The sequence below is a fragment of the Polyergus mexicanus genome, unplaced genomic scaffold (genome assembly GCF_030449975.1).
Source record: "Polyergus mexicanus isolate NDT 795.1 unplaced genomic scaffold, iyPolMexi1.0 SCAF_13, whole genome shotgun sequence".
Taxonomy (NCBI): domain Eukaryota; kingdom Metazoa; phylum Arthropoda; class Insecta; order Hymenoptera; family Formicidae; genus Polyergus; species Polyergus mexicanus.
The window spans coordinates 4,273,549-4,294,120 of record NW_027223333.1 but is presented as its reverse complement, the minus strand read 5'-3'; the positions used below and the strand labels follow the sequence as shown (position 1 = coordinate 4,294,120).

At 43.7% G+C, this 20,572-nt stretch overlaps 2 protein-coding genes across 2 annotated transcripts; both read right to left on the bottom strand.

The window, feature by feature from the left end:
• Nucleotides 1-10,003: 10,003 nt before the first annotated feature.
• Nucleotides 10,004-10,541, bottom strand: LOC138938978 (uncharacterized). Its single transcript, XM_070306404.1, has 2 exons — nt 10,402-10,541; nt 10,004-10,277 (listed from the first exon to the last, which is right to left on the bottom strand). Exons 1-2 carry the CDS (start codon nt 10,539-10,541, stop codon nt 10,004-10,006), a joined length of 414 nt encoding a protein of 137 aa, XP_070162505.1.
• Nucleotides 10,542-17,384: 6,843 nt separating this feature from the next.
• On the bottom strand, nt 17,385-19,152 carry LOC138938977 (uncharacterized). The gene is made up of 2 exons (XM_070306403.1): nt 18,177-19,152; nt 17,385-18,127 (listed from the first exon to the last, which is right to left on the bottom strand). The coding sequence occupies exons 1-2, from the start codon at nt 19,150-19,152 to the stop codon at nt 17,385-17,387; spliced, it is 1,719 nt and encodes a 572-aa protein (XP_070162504.1).
• Between the last annotated feature and the right edge of the window lie 1,420 nt (nt 19,153-20,572).

Below are 20,572 nucleotides of genomic sequence, written 5' to 3'. Positions count from 1 at the left end.
TAGTAACTGAATCATCCAATCCTATTAGTCGGATCTCCCCCTTAATAGTCGGTCTTGCTATCTTAGTTTGATCTTGGAAAATATCTCTTAATTTCTCCGCCAGAACGTCTGCATTGGCGGATCTCTCAGGTTCAAGGATCGATAATCATGCCACCATTGGCTGCTTTCCTAATTTTAGTCGAGTCGATTTTCAGATCTTCTAATGATACTCCCACTCTTGCTTTGTTTAAGACCCCTGCGTAGGTAAGACCTTCTTTTTTGGTGGTTACGAGAATTGCAACCGTTTTAGATTCCAGAGATTTCCCTTTTCCAAAGCTTCTATTTAGCTCTTGCTGATGCATTATAATTCCCATAGGAGGAGAGGAGCAATCAACAAAAGTCGTTATTTCCAGCGGATCTTCAGATATCTCGACGGTAGCATATTTATCATCCACTCCCGTCGGCAGTTGTGGAGAGAGCCTTTCACTTGATGAAGACGAACGAGCCTCAGGGACCGTCCGGGTACGTAGGGCTCGTCCGCCTGTCGCTGAAGGTCCGACTCTCCTGCGGCGGTAACTTTTCTATTCCGTTTGACTCCATATCCATATTGATTAATTCTTGGTTTGCTATTCGGGGTGACCTTCCCCTAGGACGACTAGCTTCACTGCGCCTGCGAGCTCGTCCTGCCCGTTCCAATGTCAAAAAGCCGTCCGTAAGAAAATCATCCGAATTATCCAATAGCACAGCCAAGGTCGTCGTAATGTTTAGTTTAGAGGAGGGTGATGGCAACACAGACCATCTACCGGAGTCCTCAAACCTCTCATCTTTTAAGACAGTGCTCGGATTTAGTGGCACATTTCGGCCCGATTCCGTGGCTCACGCCTATTGCCCCCCACTCACCGCTCGTACGTTAGCGACGAGTCGCCAGACATGCGTAACTAAGGACCGCGACGCTTTGTCTCAGGAGCGTCCGTATATAAGAATGCCCAAATATAATAATAAAACAATACTTCTCTATAATTAAAAGTTTTTCTTCAATATTTTATATCAATGAAATATAAAATATTAAAGAAAACTTTTAGAATTTTGATAATTTTCGCGGTGCATTTAAAAAGATATTGTCTTATTTATTATATTTGGGCATTCTTACATATGAACGCTCTTGAGACAAAGCTTCGCGCTTTTTAGTTACGCGTATCTGGCGTCTCGTCGCTAACGCACGAACGGTGAGTGGGGGGCAATAGGCGTGAGCCACGGAATCGGGCCGAAATGTGCAACTAAATCCGAGCACTGTTTTAAGACATCCTTCATCCATGTAAAGTCTCTTCGGTTAAAGTGTTCTAAGGAAGCGAGCAGCTCCCTAGATTCTTTGAGATCCGTAGCGGGTTCCTTTCTTGATATTACAGATTTTAGGTTATCAATCTCCTCTTGTAATTTTTTGATTTGCTCATCTTGTCTGTTCACTTTAGACATAATATACTTCCGAGCTAGATTTAGTTTATCTATAGTTGCAGATAAATCGTTAACGTAAGTGAGAACTGTATCGATCACCAAGTGAATCCTCCTCCTGTTAGAAAAGGTGTTATCACTACCCAAATCTAGTAATATTTCTAGTATTTTAGTAATTTTTCCGGTATGTTCTTATTGGTTGAGAAGAACTCTTGATTCTCTCGATGATAAGGGTTATTTCTCAATATCCTTGTGTCCGCAGAAATTTCTAAAGTTTCCACCTTAAATAGATCAATATTCTCCTCCTCTTCCTTGGTTAGCCCTACGCATGATAACGACGGGAGAGGGCCAGGGTCAAGAACCCTCCTCTCGCCGAGACCTGGGGGTTCCGAATTCCCCTGGTTTAGTAAGTTTAATTTATTTAGCTTGCTGTTCATTTTGTTTTTAATCCATGACTGCTTATTCTAAACGACCGTAATCTACCCAGGGAATATCCCCAGAAAAACTCCAGACATAGAACACAGTCACTCGCCTAAACTCTACATAATCATAAGGTATTAATTCAACTAATCAACCTAATGCTCAATCATAGAGCCATGCTATCGTCATTCCGATGCGGTTAGTCTGTGTCAGATTATAAGATCGAAATACATAAATCATTTTATTTGTAACCTATTCAATTTCTTATAAGTACGCATTAGACGGCAGGGTAACTCAACTCTAGGCGAGAGTGGTTTCGTCAAGCGTCATTATTTACCTCTAAGCCATCTCAGCAACCGTACATCAACGTGTAACCACCATTTTAGGTCGAACGGATCCCAACCAATCAGCGTACCGCATCTAACTACCAGATTGAATCTAACCAATCAGACGTTTCCAATTATGCTCCGTATTGCAAACATTGACGCCAACCAGAATTTACCACAGTCTCACCCGAGATATCACACCCCAGGCGTGGGATACAACTATCATCCTGACCAGATAGGTCCGACCAATCAGCTTGCTGTATTAAGCTTAAAACTAGGCTTAAAACTAACCTATTATGCACATTTTGTCCGGCAGGTCAGATTCACCCTATATAACTCTCTTTCATAATTTTATATAGGATAGGACAATTATTTCATCATTCAAAGTTCTATTTCTTAGTCCCGGATTCATAAGTGATGCAATTGTTCGACCGTCATTACTCAAACACATCGGTCAAAAGCAAACAAGATACATAGAAGTGAAGTATGATAATCATTTCATTATTTACTTGATTCTATTAAATTTTAGAAGCTCGTGATCAATATGACTTTACCATTATACAAGAGGCAAACAAGGGTCAGTCTCAATCTGTTCATAGTCACGGTCATTATAGTTCAATAATTCTTATTTAGTGTTACTATCACCATATCCTAGATATGCACATATTACTTTGTATATATATATAGAAAAATATACCTTAACTTTGTGTACGTACCGTGCAGACCTTGATGTCACTGTCGAAGCGCTCCATCCGATCAATTTTAATGGGGAAATAAATTCAACTCCATCATATGTATTCTTTATTTACAGTTTTATCAGTAGAGATCAGCATTATGGCGTAATTATGCAAAAGTTGAACAACACAAGGGGTACATAGTTATTACCTCCCATCACTGTCATACTTGATTACATATCCACATACAACAACAATTCAAACTCTAATTCAAGGTGTGAAGACAGAATTCCACCCAGCTTGTACCTAAATTGTTCAATCAGTATAGAGCAACAAAATATTCCACCTAGAATCTTATTGTTCCTTAGTTAGCATTGACAGGCTTTCTAATGTAATTTCATTTATTTATTTTAAGTACTTTTTGTATTAAAAGTAGTTAAATATTATTTCATATCGAATAACAGCGCCTAAATAATTTATCAAATCAAATTAAATTATTTATTCTATCTTATATCCTTCCTTATCCTGATTTCATTAAATGATACTTAGTTTAAAGCTGGGGTTAATTTCAGAACATCTATTACCTATTAAATCTCATAAATGTTATAAATATTAAGCAATTAATACTTCAACAGTCCATCCCTCAGCTCAAGCGGCTTAAATTAAATTAGACTCACTAATTTTACAATTTTACATCCAATTGCTTAATTGGATTAATTTAATCCAATCCAGTAAATAGCTTATAATTCTTTAAATTAATTAATTCCTTTAAACTGCCAACGCCATAAATGTTGTACCTAAATATTATATTCAATGCAGTACAACTCGGGTTGACTCAAAATTGACTCGGGTTGACTCGAAATCTGCATGCGCGAGTAGTGCGCCCGAGGGCACGTCACACTCCAGAAGTGCAACATCCCGCATGCAGCCCTGGAACCTCCTTACACTCCACCTTCTCGTTTATATTATCGCAGTTGCTTATATTTTAATCGCGCTTTCTAAATCCCTACTCTGTAAATTATATACCATGTCACAACATTATTATCTCTACTTAGATTCCTTTAGTTTTATTTACTTTATCCCCCTTTTAATAATAAATTTTCACTAATAGCAAAACCTAATAATCTTATTTAATAATAGTCTATATATTGTATCAGTGATATTTAACTCATTTGTATCAACATCATTAATTATTATTAATTATCAATTCCATGTTATCTAATATCAGTAATTTCTTACAACATCAAAAATAATTTGGGGACGTATATCCCACTCAGTAGATTTTCATATCTCAACATCCTTGGAGTATTAGTTAATTTAGTTAAATATCAGATTATTAGTCAAACTCCACTTAGTATTATTTCTAATTCTATCAATAATTAATTTAGGATACTTATTCCTTTTAAATCTCAGAGGTGTTAAATAATTAATTAACACTTCAGCAATCTATCTGCTCAACTTAAGTAGCCTTCCAGCTAAATCAATTAATAACTCATTATATCCATGTTGGACTCTAATCTACAATATATTATATTCACATTTTAACTAATAGAATCTATAGTTCTTTAGTCATCTAGTATATAGACTCAAGAGTTTAATATAATCAACTGAGTGAGTGAGAACTATCCGTCTACATATCATCAGTAATTAATTTTAGGATACCTATTTCTTTTAATTCTCAAGGTGTTAAATAATTAATTAACATTTCAGCAATCCATACTCAACTCAATTAGCCTTCCAGTTAAATCAATTAATAAGTTATTATATCCATATTTGGACTCCAATCTATATTATAATCGCATTTAACCATCAAAGGTCAAAGTCTATGATTCTTAGTCATCTAATGTATACATTTAAGAATTTAATATAATCAACTGAGTGAATGAAACTATTCATTTACATGTATATGTTTTCTTTAGCTTACTTTATCACCCTTTTAAATTCTCTTTAACAATTAACATCATTCAAAGATGTCTAATACACAATTCATCCATCTACACAAAACATGGACGCAACGCAGTTTTTTAAGTGACACTGTACATTGAGTTCCAGTGTCCGAATCACATTCACATTTCTCCAAACACAGCCAAGATTCCTGAACCGTCAGATGTGCAGACCTAGAAGTTCAATACAATCACCTGAGTGGGTAAAGATTATCCATCTATGTATAATAATAACAAATTTCATTTTTTATTAGCGTCGACATCACTAATCTCATGATATCAAGTAAACTAGAAATGTAATGTCCCACTCAGAAGACTTCACATCTCAACATCCGTGTCGCACAGTCTGCGTTCCCAGTAAACACGCACGCTCACTACAAAATCTTCCACTTCCCCCAGTAGGACGATGATCCTAAGATGGATTCATATCCCTTGTGTCCATCTCGTCACGTTACATATATCATCTCAGCACCACACAGATGTTATCACAATTCTTTTAAGAGGGACACGATGTATGTCCTTGCATCTTCGCAATGCTTAACATGTATATAGACCCGATCAAGGGTTCCTCCACCTCTTTTAAGGAGATGATTCTCGGATATGTTTTTATGGCCTGTTGTGCCTCCGGAGAGGCACGGTAGTTGGGATCGTTTGCCGGAAGGAATTTAGGAATTCGGGCTCCGCCTGAGAACTTCACTGTCTTTATTTGATTAGAAATGACACCTTTGCATTTAAATAAATATATTAATATCGATTTCTAGAATAATATATTTAATAATTTGTGTATAGCCTATTTGGGCTATAACAGGCCTTTCTTGCTTGCCATGTTGTAAATTTCAATTTACAGCATAATGCCTAAAACATAAATACATCCATTACACAAGTACACAATACATACTCAGCCCAAAAGTATATAATACGTAGGACATCTAGGAGTGTCAGCAGAATGCAAACAGCATTCGCCCACACCCTACCCTGCGTCCTGAGACCAACCGTCAAAGTTATAATCATAATCATCTAATGCAGGGTAATTACTACATCAACATACATTAAGAGACATTGTTGTAAACCGTATAATCCGTGTAATCCTCAAATCTTAATGGATAATCAATCAATCAATGCGACCTTATGCACTCCCTTTGTATGCACTTCCGGCCATCCAGCAACTGCCAGCTTCACTCTTTTGCTAGCAATAAGGCTCGAGCCCTCGTCGAGATCGACTAACCTCTCCGCTCAACACACGTCACATGCCGACAGAATCCAACATGGCGGCGTCAAGTAAAAGGAATAACTCCCCAAACTAAACGCTCGCAGAGTGTATCAGCCAATCCCGTGCGCCCATCAGTCTCCGTTTTATTATATGAGCAGTATAAAGTATTTAACATATTTTGCTTCGTGAAATAGCCTCATGGGCAATATGACCAGCGGATTTATATGTATATGATTTATAATAACTATTGTTTTCATTAGCTTTACTTTATTTAAGTCTATGAATGTCCAAAATAGGACTGATCATTAAGTCAAATTAGTAGAACGTATCTCATATCTCAATGCTGTCTGAATTAAGCAAAATCATTACCTCAGAATAATAATTATATTCTATGCCATCATAGTAAATCAGTAATAATATCACGTCGTATAAAAACTTCAGGAGACAAAAGTCTCCTGCTAAACGTTGCAATAAATAATTAACCATTATGCAATCAAAATGACCACAGGTTATTCCAACTGATATCCGTAAAACGGTACGACGTGGCTCCAAAGGTCTTCCGACATATTGAATTTTATACACACCTACAAGATCAATATAATAATTAATTATAATCATGAACACAACACACGAGACAAAAGCACTATTAAATATCAACTATTATATACATAATCACGAACTTGGGAGTGCTCCGGGGCTCAGAATACGACCGCCATTACGCGCACACCTCGTGGCACAATTAATATATAGCTTTATAATGACAAGTTAAAAATCGGAGCAAAAATTATTATTATATCAATCGACGCGCAATCCTTTGAAACGCATTTCGGCACACTTTTTTCCTTGATTGGAGCCCTTTATATCCACTTTCCTAAATATCGGAGCACTGAGCTGTCAGTGGACTTAGTCTCAGATCCATTCCGGAGCGATTCCAACCCCCATGCAACCTTTTTTTTTTGCGAGGAGGGAGAAAATGCCTTCGCACATCCGGCCACCCGTATGACCGGATAGTGTGGGGCTTGCACCCATTAAAAACTCCCCCCTTTCCGCGATCTCCTCGGACCTTCCTCTGTCAGATCCCGAGGGCCTACTTCCGCATGACTTCTACAGGATCCGACAGCCCTCGCATGACTCCTCCGTAATCCACCTCCTCTTTCCAGCCCCCCCGCACCCCCCGTGGCTCCTGCTCTACCCCCCACCCTCCAGTAACCCCAAATGTTATGTGTACATGTTGTTAAGTATATTGTGTGTGTGTGTAAAAATGTTTCGTGTAACCCGTCCCAGGTATGTATCTATCTCCCGATAGGCCACCCTACGACAACGAACTGTGTTAAATGTCCCCGGTGTCTCTCACCCCAGTTACGCCCCCCCCCCGCCCCGCCCTTTACCCACCCCCCTCATCCCCCCATGCTGAAGATCCCCTCTTCATCGCGTAACGATGAAAAACGGAACCCCACAGGCCGAAAAGAGAACTTGTTGCCTCGGGCGACAGCCAGCCAACGACTAAACGATCTAATGTGACCCGACTAACACCTCCCCATTTAGTTACGTTCACACTGACCCTTCACCTCCCGACTACACAGAACTTACGTGCATGGAGACAATGAGTGAATGAATAGATGAGTGAGTGAATTGATGAGTGAGTGAAATAATGAGTGAGTGATGGGTGATGCATAAGTGAGTGAATAAATGCGGAAAAATGAAAGTGGTAGTATGCGGTATGTAGTGTGTATCACGAGTCGAAGAGGAAAACCTACTACTTATCCTAGTCCAACTCGTCATCCCTGAGTGGTGGAAGCTGAGCGCGCCCTAATCGTTCTCGACGTCTCTCCTCCTCCTCCTTCTCTCTCATTACTTTTTCGGCGAATGCCGAGAAAGTTCTTTTGACCCCACGATGGCTTCGACAATGTCGCCAAGCGTGAAGTCCCTATTTAAATTAAGCTTTCGTTTGAGCCTAATTCTGTCCGTATCCCAGTTCGGGCAATCCCTAATTGCGCAATAGACATCGTCTTCTTCACCACAGAAGTCGCAACTCGAATCGTTCCTCCTACCGATTCTATAGAGATACTTCGAGAAGCAACCGTGTCCAGTAAATATTTGTGTCACGTGGAAGGTCATTCCGTCAGCCTCGCGAGATATCCACGCTTCCATCCTAGGGACTATGGCCATTTTCGTTAACTCCCCGGGTGTATTCGGCCTTTCCAGCTGGGTTCGCCATTCGTTCAACATACTTAGATGCTCCTCCTCTTTAATCTCATTCCTGGTTTCCCTAGAGAAATCCCCATTATCCCTAGATTCCCTAGTGCATTCGTAAATCGTTTCCGCATTGACTCTAAAAAACGTAAAGGCGGCAAGCGAGCCAACAACAAAGCTGCGTTGCTCGAAACCGTCCGGTATGCAAAAATGACACGCTGCGCTACTGTGCGCTCTAAACCAACCAGCATGGGTGATAGTTTGCTGGAGATCAGTGTATCTCCCCACACCAGAGTCCTGTACGACATAACCGACATAACTACATTGGCGAATAATCTGCGACGCTTTTCATCGGGACCTCTGAGATTCGGCATTAGTTGATTGAGAGCTTGAGTTACTCGATTTGTTTTTTCAGCGATGTACCTAAAGTGGTCGTTAAACGACCAATTCACATCTATAAAAACTCCTAGATATTTAATGCTAGGTGAGAAATTGATCAAAGCTTCTCCTATCATGATAGATTCCGGTAATTCTTCTATACCTTTTTTATGGAATAGAATGATCTCTGTTTTTTCTCTAGCCACCGTTAGCCCTAAACTATTAATACGATTGATCACTCTAGTGGCGAATACACTGGCTCTCAAACACACATCTCCAACGTGCGTACCGGAGACAATGATAAGCGTGTCATCCGCGTAACAAAGGATCTCGCAATTCTCCTCCCCATCTGCGAGCCCAATCACATTATCGAACGTGATGTTCCAAAGGATTGGGCCCAACACAGAGCCCTGGGGCACTCCAGCTTCCATGTCTCTCACGTGGAGTTTCCTTCAATCCCGATATAATGGATAGTTCTTTCCGATAGATAAGAATCCATGATTCTCTGTATGTACGTCAGATAGTATTTGTGCCTCAAGGCCCTGCGAATGACCCTCCAGGATATGCTATTGAAGACGTTACGAATGTCTAGAGAGACCACGATCGCGAAGCCTCCCTCCCTAACACAGGAGGAAGTTATATCCTTCACCATAAGAAGGGCATCACAGGTGGACCGTCTCTTTCGGAAACCAAATTGGTTGTCCGAAAGCCCGGACCCCTCGCGCTCCGCCTGCCACCCCCATGCAACCTTTTTTTTGCGATAGGAAAAGAAAATGCCTTCCGCACACCTGACCACCCGGTGTGGTCAGGTAGTGTGGGACTTGCACCCACTAAAAACTCCCCCTTGTCGTGATCACAATTGGACCGCACCCTTGTCGAGGAATTTGAGATCTACTTGCGTATGAACAATCAGACGCCTCGACAGTCCTTGAACACCATCAACGTAATCAGCGATACCTTCCTCCTAGATTCCTCCCCCTTTTCCCCTTTTTTTTGTAACGGAGGGGAAATGCCTTTACGCATACCCCGCCTCGATGGGGTTCGAGGCGGGGTTATGTGGGACGGGAGTGGTGCACTTGGACACGGTGCAAATGGACACGTTACAAATGGACACGAGATTTTGCACACGGTTCAATTGGACACAGTGCATTTGGACACAGTAATTTTGGATACAGTAGCTTTTGGACACGTAAGAAAATACGCATCGTTTACTTGGACACCGCTCACTTGAACACTGTTCATTTGGACATCGTTCGTTTGGACACAGACAGATGCGCACCGTTCATTTGGACACCGTTCGTTTGGACACCGTTATTTGCCCACCGTTCGTTTGGACACCGTTCATTTGCCCATCGTTCGTTTGGACACCGTTCATTTCAGATTGCGGCCCCCCGGGTGTTCTCCGGGAAGCCGCTCTCGCTCCCTTTCGGCCTACTCCTTCTGGAGCATAACTGCTTCACAGAAGGTGACCGCCCTCCAGGACTCCTCGCTCTCGAGCATAGCCGCTACGATGCTCGAGAGCGAGAAGTCAATATCCCCTATTACGTTGACGAGAACATGGCGCTCTTCTGCCCACGCTGGGCACACCTCCAGCGTGTGCTGCGCCGTGTCCTCGTCCCCCCCTCGTACAATGGTGGCAGCGTGCGCTGTCCTCTTTACCGATGCGACACAGGTACGAGCCGAAACACCCGTGGCCCGTAAATATCTGTGTCGCACGGTACGACATCTCGCCACCCGCCCGTGTGACCCACTTGATCAAATGAGGGCGGATGGCCTCGACGACGCGCCTCCCCGATGTATCTTAGGGGTTGGAGAGGTGTTCGTCCCACCTCTCCAGAGCGCGTCGCCTAGCCTGGAGTCTCACGGCGGCCTTGACCTTAGGGGTCAAAACCACGCCGAGCCCGCCGAGCTCTCGCGTACGCGCGTAAACGTGCGCGTACATGTCTGCGTAGAGCTCGACGGGCGGCATCCCCGCCAATAATGAGGCCGCCGTGTGCGACACCGTCCTATAATCTCAGACTACCCTGATGGCCACCCTCCTAAATACTCTGCGCAGCAGCATGCTGCCGCGCCGATTGGCCACCAGGGCGTCCGCCCACACCGGTGACCCGTAAAGGGCCACCGCCCGGACGGTGTTCGCGTGTAGGCGCCGCACCCGGCCATCCGGACCCCCGAGATTGGGCAAGAGTCGGCCGAGGCTAAGTGCCACCGACTCCGCCCTGGAGGCCAGAAGCTCAAAGTGCGCGCCAAAACTTCAGTCCGCGTCCAGGTAGAGACAAAGGTATTTTAACCTGTCTCCCACCCGGACGGAGACGTCACCCACCACGACATGGCCCTCGGCGGGGGGAGCCCCATGCTCCCCCCTATGCATGAATAGCGCCTCGGTCTTATGAGGAGCTACCTGCAGGCCCATGCCACGGATCGCGCGGACAGCGCACGCTACCCCGACGTTGGCGATATGAACCGCAGCCCCCCAGCTCTCTCCCCCGGCCAACAGCAAAATGTCGTCGGCGTAACAGACGACACTGCAGCCGGGGGGAAGGGCAATACCCAGCACCCTATTATAGGCGAGGTTCCACAGGATGGGGCCCAACACGGACCCCTGTGGAACCCCGCAATATACGCCCCTTCTGCTTAGGAGTACCCGGTTGTTGGGGTACTCCAGCCACCTGTCCCGGAAATAGCTTCAGAACCTCCACCATGTAGGGGATAAGGCCGAAGGTGTTTACGGCCTTCCCCACCATAGACCAAGTGAGCCTACATTTGTAGCACCCATTATTCTTAAGTCCTGGGGGGCAAAATTCTTTTCAGCCTCATCTTCGTCAGATGAAATAACTATTTTAACATTGGACTTACTTTTTCTTTTCTTAGACGTTTTACTTTCATTGATTTGCGACCCAGATTCTGATCCATCATCTATATCAGCCGATTTCTCCAACAGGGACTCATCAGACGACGCAAGTTGCACTCGTTTTCTCCTTGATTTACGCTTTCCTTTAGGAGTTGCAACAACCTTACACTCCTTGAAACTTCCACTCCTCTCGTCATTGCTCGGTGTAATGACAACGGGGGACACCTTGGTTTTCCTTTTAGAGCTTCTAGGAGCGGTGGTGTCTTTATCCAGAGACGACTGGCAGTCCACAAATGTATGAGGGGGAGAAGTCAGGTCCAAAGGATCCTTATCATTCTCACTATAATTCTCGATGGTAGCCATTTCATACTCCTTGCCCGTCGGCGACAAAGGGGTAGGCCCTACGCTGGATGAAGACAGATTAGCCTCAGGGACCATAGGGCTCAAATGCCTGTCGCTGGGGGAAATGTGACCCCCCTGCGACGGTAACTTTTTACTTTTAATGTATTGCATAGTCATAGTAGTGTTTGCGGGTTGGTTTCTTATTCGGGGTGTCCTTCCCCTAGGACGGCTGGCTTCGCTACGCCTGCGAGTCCGTCCTGCCGTACCGTATCATTGAACTCAATATTCCATAAATCATTGTCGTTGTCCGGAGGTTTTGCAGTAGTCATCATAAATTTAATTTGACGCCCTGGTCCTATGGGCGACAGTAACGACGCTGCGTTTTTAAGCAACACCAATTCAGCGGAGCCAAAGGCCCCAAAAGAAGTATCTCTCAAACTTTTCTGTTCACAATAATCTTCCTCTGGATAGTGAGAGGCTCGCGTAATTGTGGAAAAGCTTGCGAAATCGGAAGAACCCCGTGCACCGAGATTTCCAATCTCCATATCGTTTGAGTGATCCAACCATTCCTTTTCCAGAAATAACTCACGAAGGACATCTAGTTCTTGTTGCAGATCTCGGATCCTAGCTTCCTGTACGTTGGCTTTACTTAGGATATATTTTTTGTCATTCTCCAGTTTGGCCACAGAGCGGCAAAGCTCACCAGAAAAGTTAAGGATCACATCCACAACCGATTGCAATTTGACCCTAAATGAAGGAGGGATTTCCCTTAAGAGTTCCATGAGCACCTCGATCAGTTCTTCATACTCCGTCACTTCACTACTGTTGAATGTTAGCGTCAAACTTTTATTGTTCGATTCAAAGGTCTTGGTACTTTCCTCCAGAGGCCCTTTTCTTGTTGACGACGAGGGGAGTCCAGGGATCATAGGCCCCCACCCGCCGAGCCCTGAGAGATCCGAGCATCCCTGCGCTGGTACTTTTTTATTATCCTTTACGTATTTTAGATCCATATTTATTATAAGTTTAATTTCGCCCTTCTACTAACACCCAGATTATATTATAGGGTAATGTAAGTTTACATGTAAATACATCCGGCCCATACCGGGCTACATGGGATCCATACATGTATATAATAGTTACACCGTATGTATTATTTAATAAATTATAAGCTCTATTTAATAAATTATAAGCTCTAGATCTATTATTGTCACATTATTGTACATTAATATTAACGTTAAATTAATCAATTAGGATTATCTACATCAATGCGCAGACCAGAATGCGCAGTCATGACTGTCCGGATGCCGCCATTTTTGGACGGTTGGTGACACCAACCGTCCACAGAAAATCAATCACAAGGCTTCAGATTCTACCTGCCCGCAGTAGCTCTGGATCTCTCATTATCACACTACTGTGCATCAATATTCACATTAAATTGGTCAGTTAGGATTATCCACATCAATACGCAGACCAGAATACGTTGTCATGACTGTCCGAATGCCGCCATTTTTGGTCGGTTGGTGACCCTGACCAACCGTTCGCAGACAGCCAATCATAAAGCTTCAGATTCTACATGCCCACAGCAACTCTAAGTCTCTTATCACACTACTGATCATCAGTTTTAACATTAAATTGGTCGGTTAGGTTTATCCACATCAATGCGCAGATCAGAATTCTTTGTCGCCGCCATCTTAGTTGTCCGCACTACATCGGCCAATCATAGCGATCAGCCAGGCATCGCCGCCATCCTGGTCGACCACATTCGATCAGCCAATCAGAAGAGATTATTCATAAACGACTTTCATACCGTATCCATCTATACATAGTTTTTTTCATGGCGGTATAAATGTCACCATCACATTAGGTCGTTTTCGTTGAAAAACCTAATCATAAGTCGCCTTTAGTACGAAAAACAATTAAACTATTAAGCTACTAGAACTGTTGCGCATGCGCTCAAAAGCTCGATTTGTAGATATTATATATCGAGCCATCGATCAGTATAATTTTAAATACTTATTTATATTCGTAGATTATTTCCAACAGTTTACATAGTTCAGAGAAATTCCAAGATCTAGAAGTTATCTCAGCCAATTACAGGTAAGTATTCGCAAAATTCATTATATTCATTATATGCCGGCCGTCTACTACCAAGCATGTACGTGGTTCATGCCTCAAGGCCTCAGACAGCGTGGCGACTCGCAGATCAACGCAGAGAACGATCAACAACATACATCGCGCTCCCAATATATCAAGATAATAATAATTTTAGCAATTAATATTGTACGCACTCTGTTACGCTCTCCTCGATGTCCATCGGTATGAATTCCGGCAATCTTGTCGAACTATGTCATCATCAAGCAGGAATGTAAGATAGTGCAATGTAAGTTTACAGTTTGATACATAGCATTGCCATGGTATACTATCATCTCTCTTACATATTAATAATCTTAAAATCTTAAGCATTTTCGTCCCGAATATTAATTAGTAACAGTTTATACACACGCGCATGAGGTTCGAATTTTAATCTTTTAAGCTCCAGTTCATATTATTTCACATGTTTCACGGCATATACAACTATACATGCACGCACACATCCTCCTGTTCCTTTCCTGCGCTGCTACAGGACTCTCATGGGTAAACTCCGCAGCGACATATACACTCAAGAAGTTACAGCACAGCTACGATTGTATGACCACGAGACCTCCCATAAACTAGGAGTTACTACCTAATATAACCACAAGGTAATGTCATATTTCAGTCCGTTTCTACTGGTTACTATGTTATTATCCGTATATGTTTAAGTTAATCTCGGACAGGCAGTGTGTGCGTGCATATATGTTCCTATTTTATTTTGCCACAGTACTCTATTGTCTTCGCCATTTCATGTAGAGAGCCCGTCACCGAGGTATGTGCAACCATCTCTAATCCGCAATGTCCCCCATTCAACCTAACCTAACCTTTTTTTTGTGATGGAAGGAGAAAATGCGTTATGCACCATACCCCGGACCGGTCCGGGACGTGTGCGGGACTCGCACCCGCTAAAAACTCCCCCCCTTCGCAGCCACACTGACCGCTTACAAGGTCGGACACCGTGTACCTGATTCCACATTACATCCCGGTGCCCAACTGGTCCTTCTGAAAACTACCTCCGTAATCAGTGATCCCGTCCTGATATCCCCCCCTTCCCCCCTGCGGCTCCTGCCCTTCTCAACCTCTCTCCTTAATCCTCTTCCCCAAACGTATTTAAATATATAAGCTTGTGTGGGCGCGTGAGTATGTGTGTGTGTGTGTGTGTGTGTGTGTGTGTGTGTATGTGTGTATGTACGTATGTTCTTAGTTGTGTGAGGTTAAATAATTCCCTATTGTTATTGTAATTTGAATATTGACTCCAAGTACGGACTTAACCTAATCAAGCCCATCCTGAGTTCCCGAAAAACGTAAATAAGTAGGTAAGTATGCCCTGTGCTTGTGTATCCTGTACTGTGTACCCTGTGCTGTGCGTCTATATATATGTATAGCCCCCATTTTCCCTTCCCACCCCCAACCCCGAAGTTAACGGACAAGAACTCCTTAGTGTTACACTGATATAACACCAGAGTTCCGCCAGGGAGGACACAGGCAAGGATCTTCATCGATCACACCCTGCTAGGTGATCGTCTAAAATGGACGTGCGTGACCACCACCACACTCGTTACCCTGACGAATAAAGATTGGTGGGAAATTGACCATGAACGTCACTACTCGGAAACACCCACGCAAGCAGACGTGCATAGGTCAACTGACCATACGCGCATGCGCACATAGGTATGACCAACGGGAGTGGTGCACTTGGACACAGTATAATTGGACACGGTGCAAATGGACACGTTACAAATGGACACGAGATTTTGCACACGGTTCAATTGGACACAGTGCATTTGGACACAGTAATTTTGGATACAGTAGCTTTTGGACACATAAAATACGCATCGTTTACTTGGACACCGCTCACTTGGACACCGTTCGTTTGGACACAGAAAGATGCGTACCGTTCATTTGGACACCGTTCGTTTGGACACCGTTCATTTGCCCACTGTTCGTTTGGACACCGTTCATTTGCCCACCGTTCGTTTGGACACCGTTCATTTGCCCACCGTTCGTTTGGACACCGTTTGTTTGGACACCAAAATTTGATTTAAGTTATACGACGTAATCCACACCAAATTTTTGTTTTAAATAAGAAATAGGTTTGGGTTAGGTTATATCTTCCGGAAGTGGAGCCCCCCCGCAGGGGGGGGGCGGAACCCACTGTATCCATGCATGACATCCAAATATGCGAAAGGCTAAACAAAGTGCTAAAAGCAATGTAAAATTAATGACATCAGTATCAGAGATATATAAGTATGAATATATTTTATTTTGACAGATATTATAACCTTCAAATGTATCTCCTTTTCACGATTTCATATTTTACATAGATTTACCAGTATAAAGTGTTATAAGAATACTGATTATATTTTCCCAAAATGATTTTTATTTCTCTCCATCTGTTACATATTCAAACAAACAGTGCGCATGTTTCTGTGTACAAATGAACGGTGTCCAAACGAACGGTGGGCAAGTGAACGGTGTCCAAACGAACGGTGGGCAAATGAACGGTGTCCAAACGAACAGTGGGCAAATGAACGGTGTCCAAACGAACGGTGGGCAAATGAACGGTGTCCAAACGAACGGTGGGCAAATAACGATGTCCAAACGAACGGTGTCCAAATGAACAGTGCGCGTCTTTCTGTGTCCAAACGAACGGTGTCCAAATGAACAGTGTCCAAGTGAGCGGTGTCCAAGTAAACGATGCGTATTTTCTTACGTGTCCAGAAGCTACTGTATCCAAAATTACTGTGCCCAAATGCACTGTGTCCAATTGAACCGTGTGCACAATCTCGTGTCCATTTGTAACGTGTCCATTTGCACCGTGTCCAATTGTACTGTGTTCAAGTGAAGGCCACTCATGACCAACCACCCGTCATCGCAAATTTACGGCCGATGACTGATGGAAGCCAACCATGGACATCGACACTCGAAAGACTCCCACACACACACGTGCCCATGCGAGACGGTTACAGAGAATGTGATAAAATGAATAAATGAATATGTGATTGAATGAATGAGTGAAATGAATGAATGAAGGGTAGAGTGAGTGGGTGAGTAAGTGAGTAAATGAATGTATGGATGAATAACCGGATATGAGTGAATGAATAATGATTAATCGTCGCGCATGTGCGGGATAAGCCCAGCTCTGATCACTTTCACCAATCCAAGTTAGTTCCTCGGAGGCAAGTGAACGCCGCGTTATATCGACACCGATTTCCCTAGCATAGCGCTGTCTCCATTCTGTGAGACTGCCTAAAATTGTTCCTAGTTTTTACAACCTTACTTTCCGCTGTGCATAAGTATGATCCTATTCTATGATTGAAGTTCTTTCCTTCCGAAGCACAAATCTTACAAAAGGGAGGTTGATCGCATTCTCGGGCTAGATGTCCCGTCCCTCCGCATTTGAAGCATAACCCATTGTGGTCTTCAGTTGATATACAGGCGAGCCTAACATGTCCGAATCTCCAGCACTTAAAGCACTGGACAGGTCTATTCTCTAATAGGTCTATTCTCTAATACTCTTGCCAGTATCCAACCTATCCTGACTTTTTTCCTATTAGCCATCTTGATGGCCGCGCTCAGAGGGCATTGTACCCAAACTGTGAACAGACCATTATTCATTTTCCTAATGGGTCCAGCCTTAGTTTCCTCTTCTTTACACTCTCCATTCTGTGCGACCACATGTTTTACTTCTTCCACGGAAACTGAGTCGTCAAAACCAACCAACCGGATTTCACCCCTGACCATGGGCCTAACTACTTTCACCTGGTTTTGAAAAATTGTTTTAAGTTTTTCTGCCAATGCGTCAGCTCTATCACGGCTATCCGATCCCAATACCTCGATTATCATACCGCCATTGGCTGCCCTTCTAATTAATGTGGACTGAATCCTTAACTCGTCTAGGGAGATTTTTTCCCTAGCCATTTTTATAACCTCTGCATAGGTGAGCTCTTCCTTATAGCTAGTGATCATAACAGCTGCATTCTTTAGAGGTTTCCGTTTTAGTCCAATTGTCTTACCAGTCCTAACATTATTGTTTTCAGGTTCCCTATTTGCTGTGTAACCAGGGTTTTGGCGTGCAGGTAGGTCACCTCTCACTTGTTCCCTTCTCCTTTCCGATCCCTTCCATCTCCTATTTACATTCACCCAGACCTCTTTACTCTCGGATCTATTACCAGAGTTATCCCTAATTTGGGTGTTATTATCTCTGATATCTTCTGTCCTACATTCAACTGAGGTCGGGGGAATCAGTCTAATGTTTGAGATAACCCTGGGTCTCACTTTGGGTACACGTTGTGGAAGGGGGGGGGGAATAGGCCCCATCTTCAGTTTTCCCAGGCTCCCCTCCTGTTTCATTGTCCTCCACCTTGCCTTTCTTTCTCAATTCTCCTAACTTATATCCCTTATTTCTCCACTTCCAGTCTGTGATCCTGAGGGACTCTCTCGCTTTCCTCCTGTCTTCTTCAGCCTCGTCTCTCCTATCTTCAGTCTTTTCCAGCCTACGTTTGAGCTCGGCAATTTCATTGCGGAGTTCATCAAATTGACCTTTTATCTCGTCCATTTCCCTCTTCCTAAAGACTTCATCGAGTTTCATCCTATCCATTTCAACCGACAGCTCTTTATTTTTTATCTTGAGGAAGTTAGGGTCCCCCGTAGATTCCGCCTTATAGATAAGGGTGTTGATGACTTCCCTAGCTCGTTTCAGGTCCCCTCTCATTTTCCCGCTGATTCCTCCTTGCAGGTTCTTACTCCTAGAGCGCATGCGATCCACGTTGGCCAAGCAGTCCAGGCCAAGTGAACCCACGTTAATGGCCTCCATAATTCGTAGGTCTTGCGGTGCAAAATCCTTCCCAGTTTCTTCATCCTCCGATGAGATTATAATACTATCTTCTTTTTTACGGCCTTTAGATCTAGTGAATTTCCCAGACTCCCCGGGTTTGGGTTTGGAAATTTCCCCAGATGTTTTCTTCTGTTTCATGGAGTTTGTTCCCGAGCTCCTCTCCGTATCTGATGACCTAACAGAGAACGGATCCACAGACTCCCTAGTGACAGCAGCCTGCGTCCTTTTCTTCTTGGGCCTTGTTTTCCTTAACGCCACAGGCGTGTTCCTAGGAAAAGCAGATTCCTTGCCTATATCCTCGTCACTGGGGGTAATAACGTCCGGCGAGGCCATGGCTTTCCTCTTAATTTTCCCAGCAAGTTCCCGCTTTTCATCCTGTTTAGGGGTTATCCTCAAGTCCCCACTATCCGTTTTCATCCTTTACGTTTCAGTTCCTCCGGGTGATGAAGAAGAACAGTCCACAAAAGTAAGATCCAGAGGGTCCCTATTATCCTCGATTCTATGACCTTCTTCGGCGGTATCTATTTCATTCTCCACGCCCGTCGCCGACGTGGAAGAAAGCTCTGCGTATGATGAAGACGAGCAGGCTCCAGGGACCATAGAGCTCGCCCGCCTGTCACTGGGGCTCTGAAACCCCTGTGGCGGTAACTTTTTAACCTTGTCCGTGTCCGTATTCATATTTGTAGCCGTTTCATGGTTTGTTGTTCGGGGTGACCGTCCCCTAGGACGGCTGGTTTCTCCACACCTACGAGCCCGTCCCGCCCGATCGTTCTCCCAGTCACCGCCAAGGTCTTCCGACGGTACAAGACTGGAGAGAGCTGCTTCGGCGGCAATGTCCAGCTCCAGAAGATTTACAGCTTTCTCCATGATTTTCCCCTGCGTAAGATCATTCGACTCCTGTATCCGATTTATTTCAGCCGTCAAAGTTCGGCTGTAGCTCCGGCATCCTCTTAAAGTGTCTTGATCCACTTCATGTTCCCCTTTAGATTGAGTAACAGGCGATGGACCGATCATACAGGACAGGTCAGGATCCAGTTCCCCATCAACCATGTCCTCTCCACGAATCGCATCGGGAGATCCGGTGACATGGACTCTACATTTTTCCTGCTGTTCGCCGTCATAGGATTTTTGATTAATCAAAAAAGGTCTGAGCGTGTCTAGTTCCAAAAGCCGGTTCACCAATTCCGATTGCAGGACGTGTATTTGACCCCTCTGACTATTCATCTTGGCCCAGAGATGTCTACAGACACGTTCTAATTTGGCCCTTTTTAGAAGGAGCTCCCTGGTATAGTCAGTGATACCTCCCACCACGAGTCGAACTCTCTTCCTACAATTTAAAGGTAGTTCGTGTTCTAGAGCCGTTATCTCCTTCAAAGCTTTAACAATTCCCTCCTCAGGGTTCCAGTCTTCCGCAGGTAAATTCTTCAATGCTGATCCGTTGTTATTCTTCGTTAGTTCCTGATCATCAACCAAGGAACCACCTAACGCTGTTTTATACGGCCCTGCGCATGATGACGACGGGAGAGGGTCAAGGACCAAAATCCTTCTCCCGCCGAAACCTGGGGATTCCGATTTCCCCTGGTTTGGTACGTCATTATCGTCCAACTTACTATTCATAATTTATTTTAAGTACTTAATCTAGATAGTTAGCTAATTAAATCTTTCAGTTTAGTTTAGTTTATAATTCTGGGACCTACAAATTTCCCCAGGTTTTAGATGAAAATCCCCAGTTCTAGGAGATGACTCCATTCGTTTCCCCGAGTCCGCATGTAACCTTGCATGAGTTTACGATCTATATATTACAAGTTCAAGGCCCTCTCAATTGCTAGTGACTGTG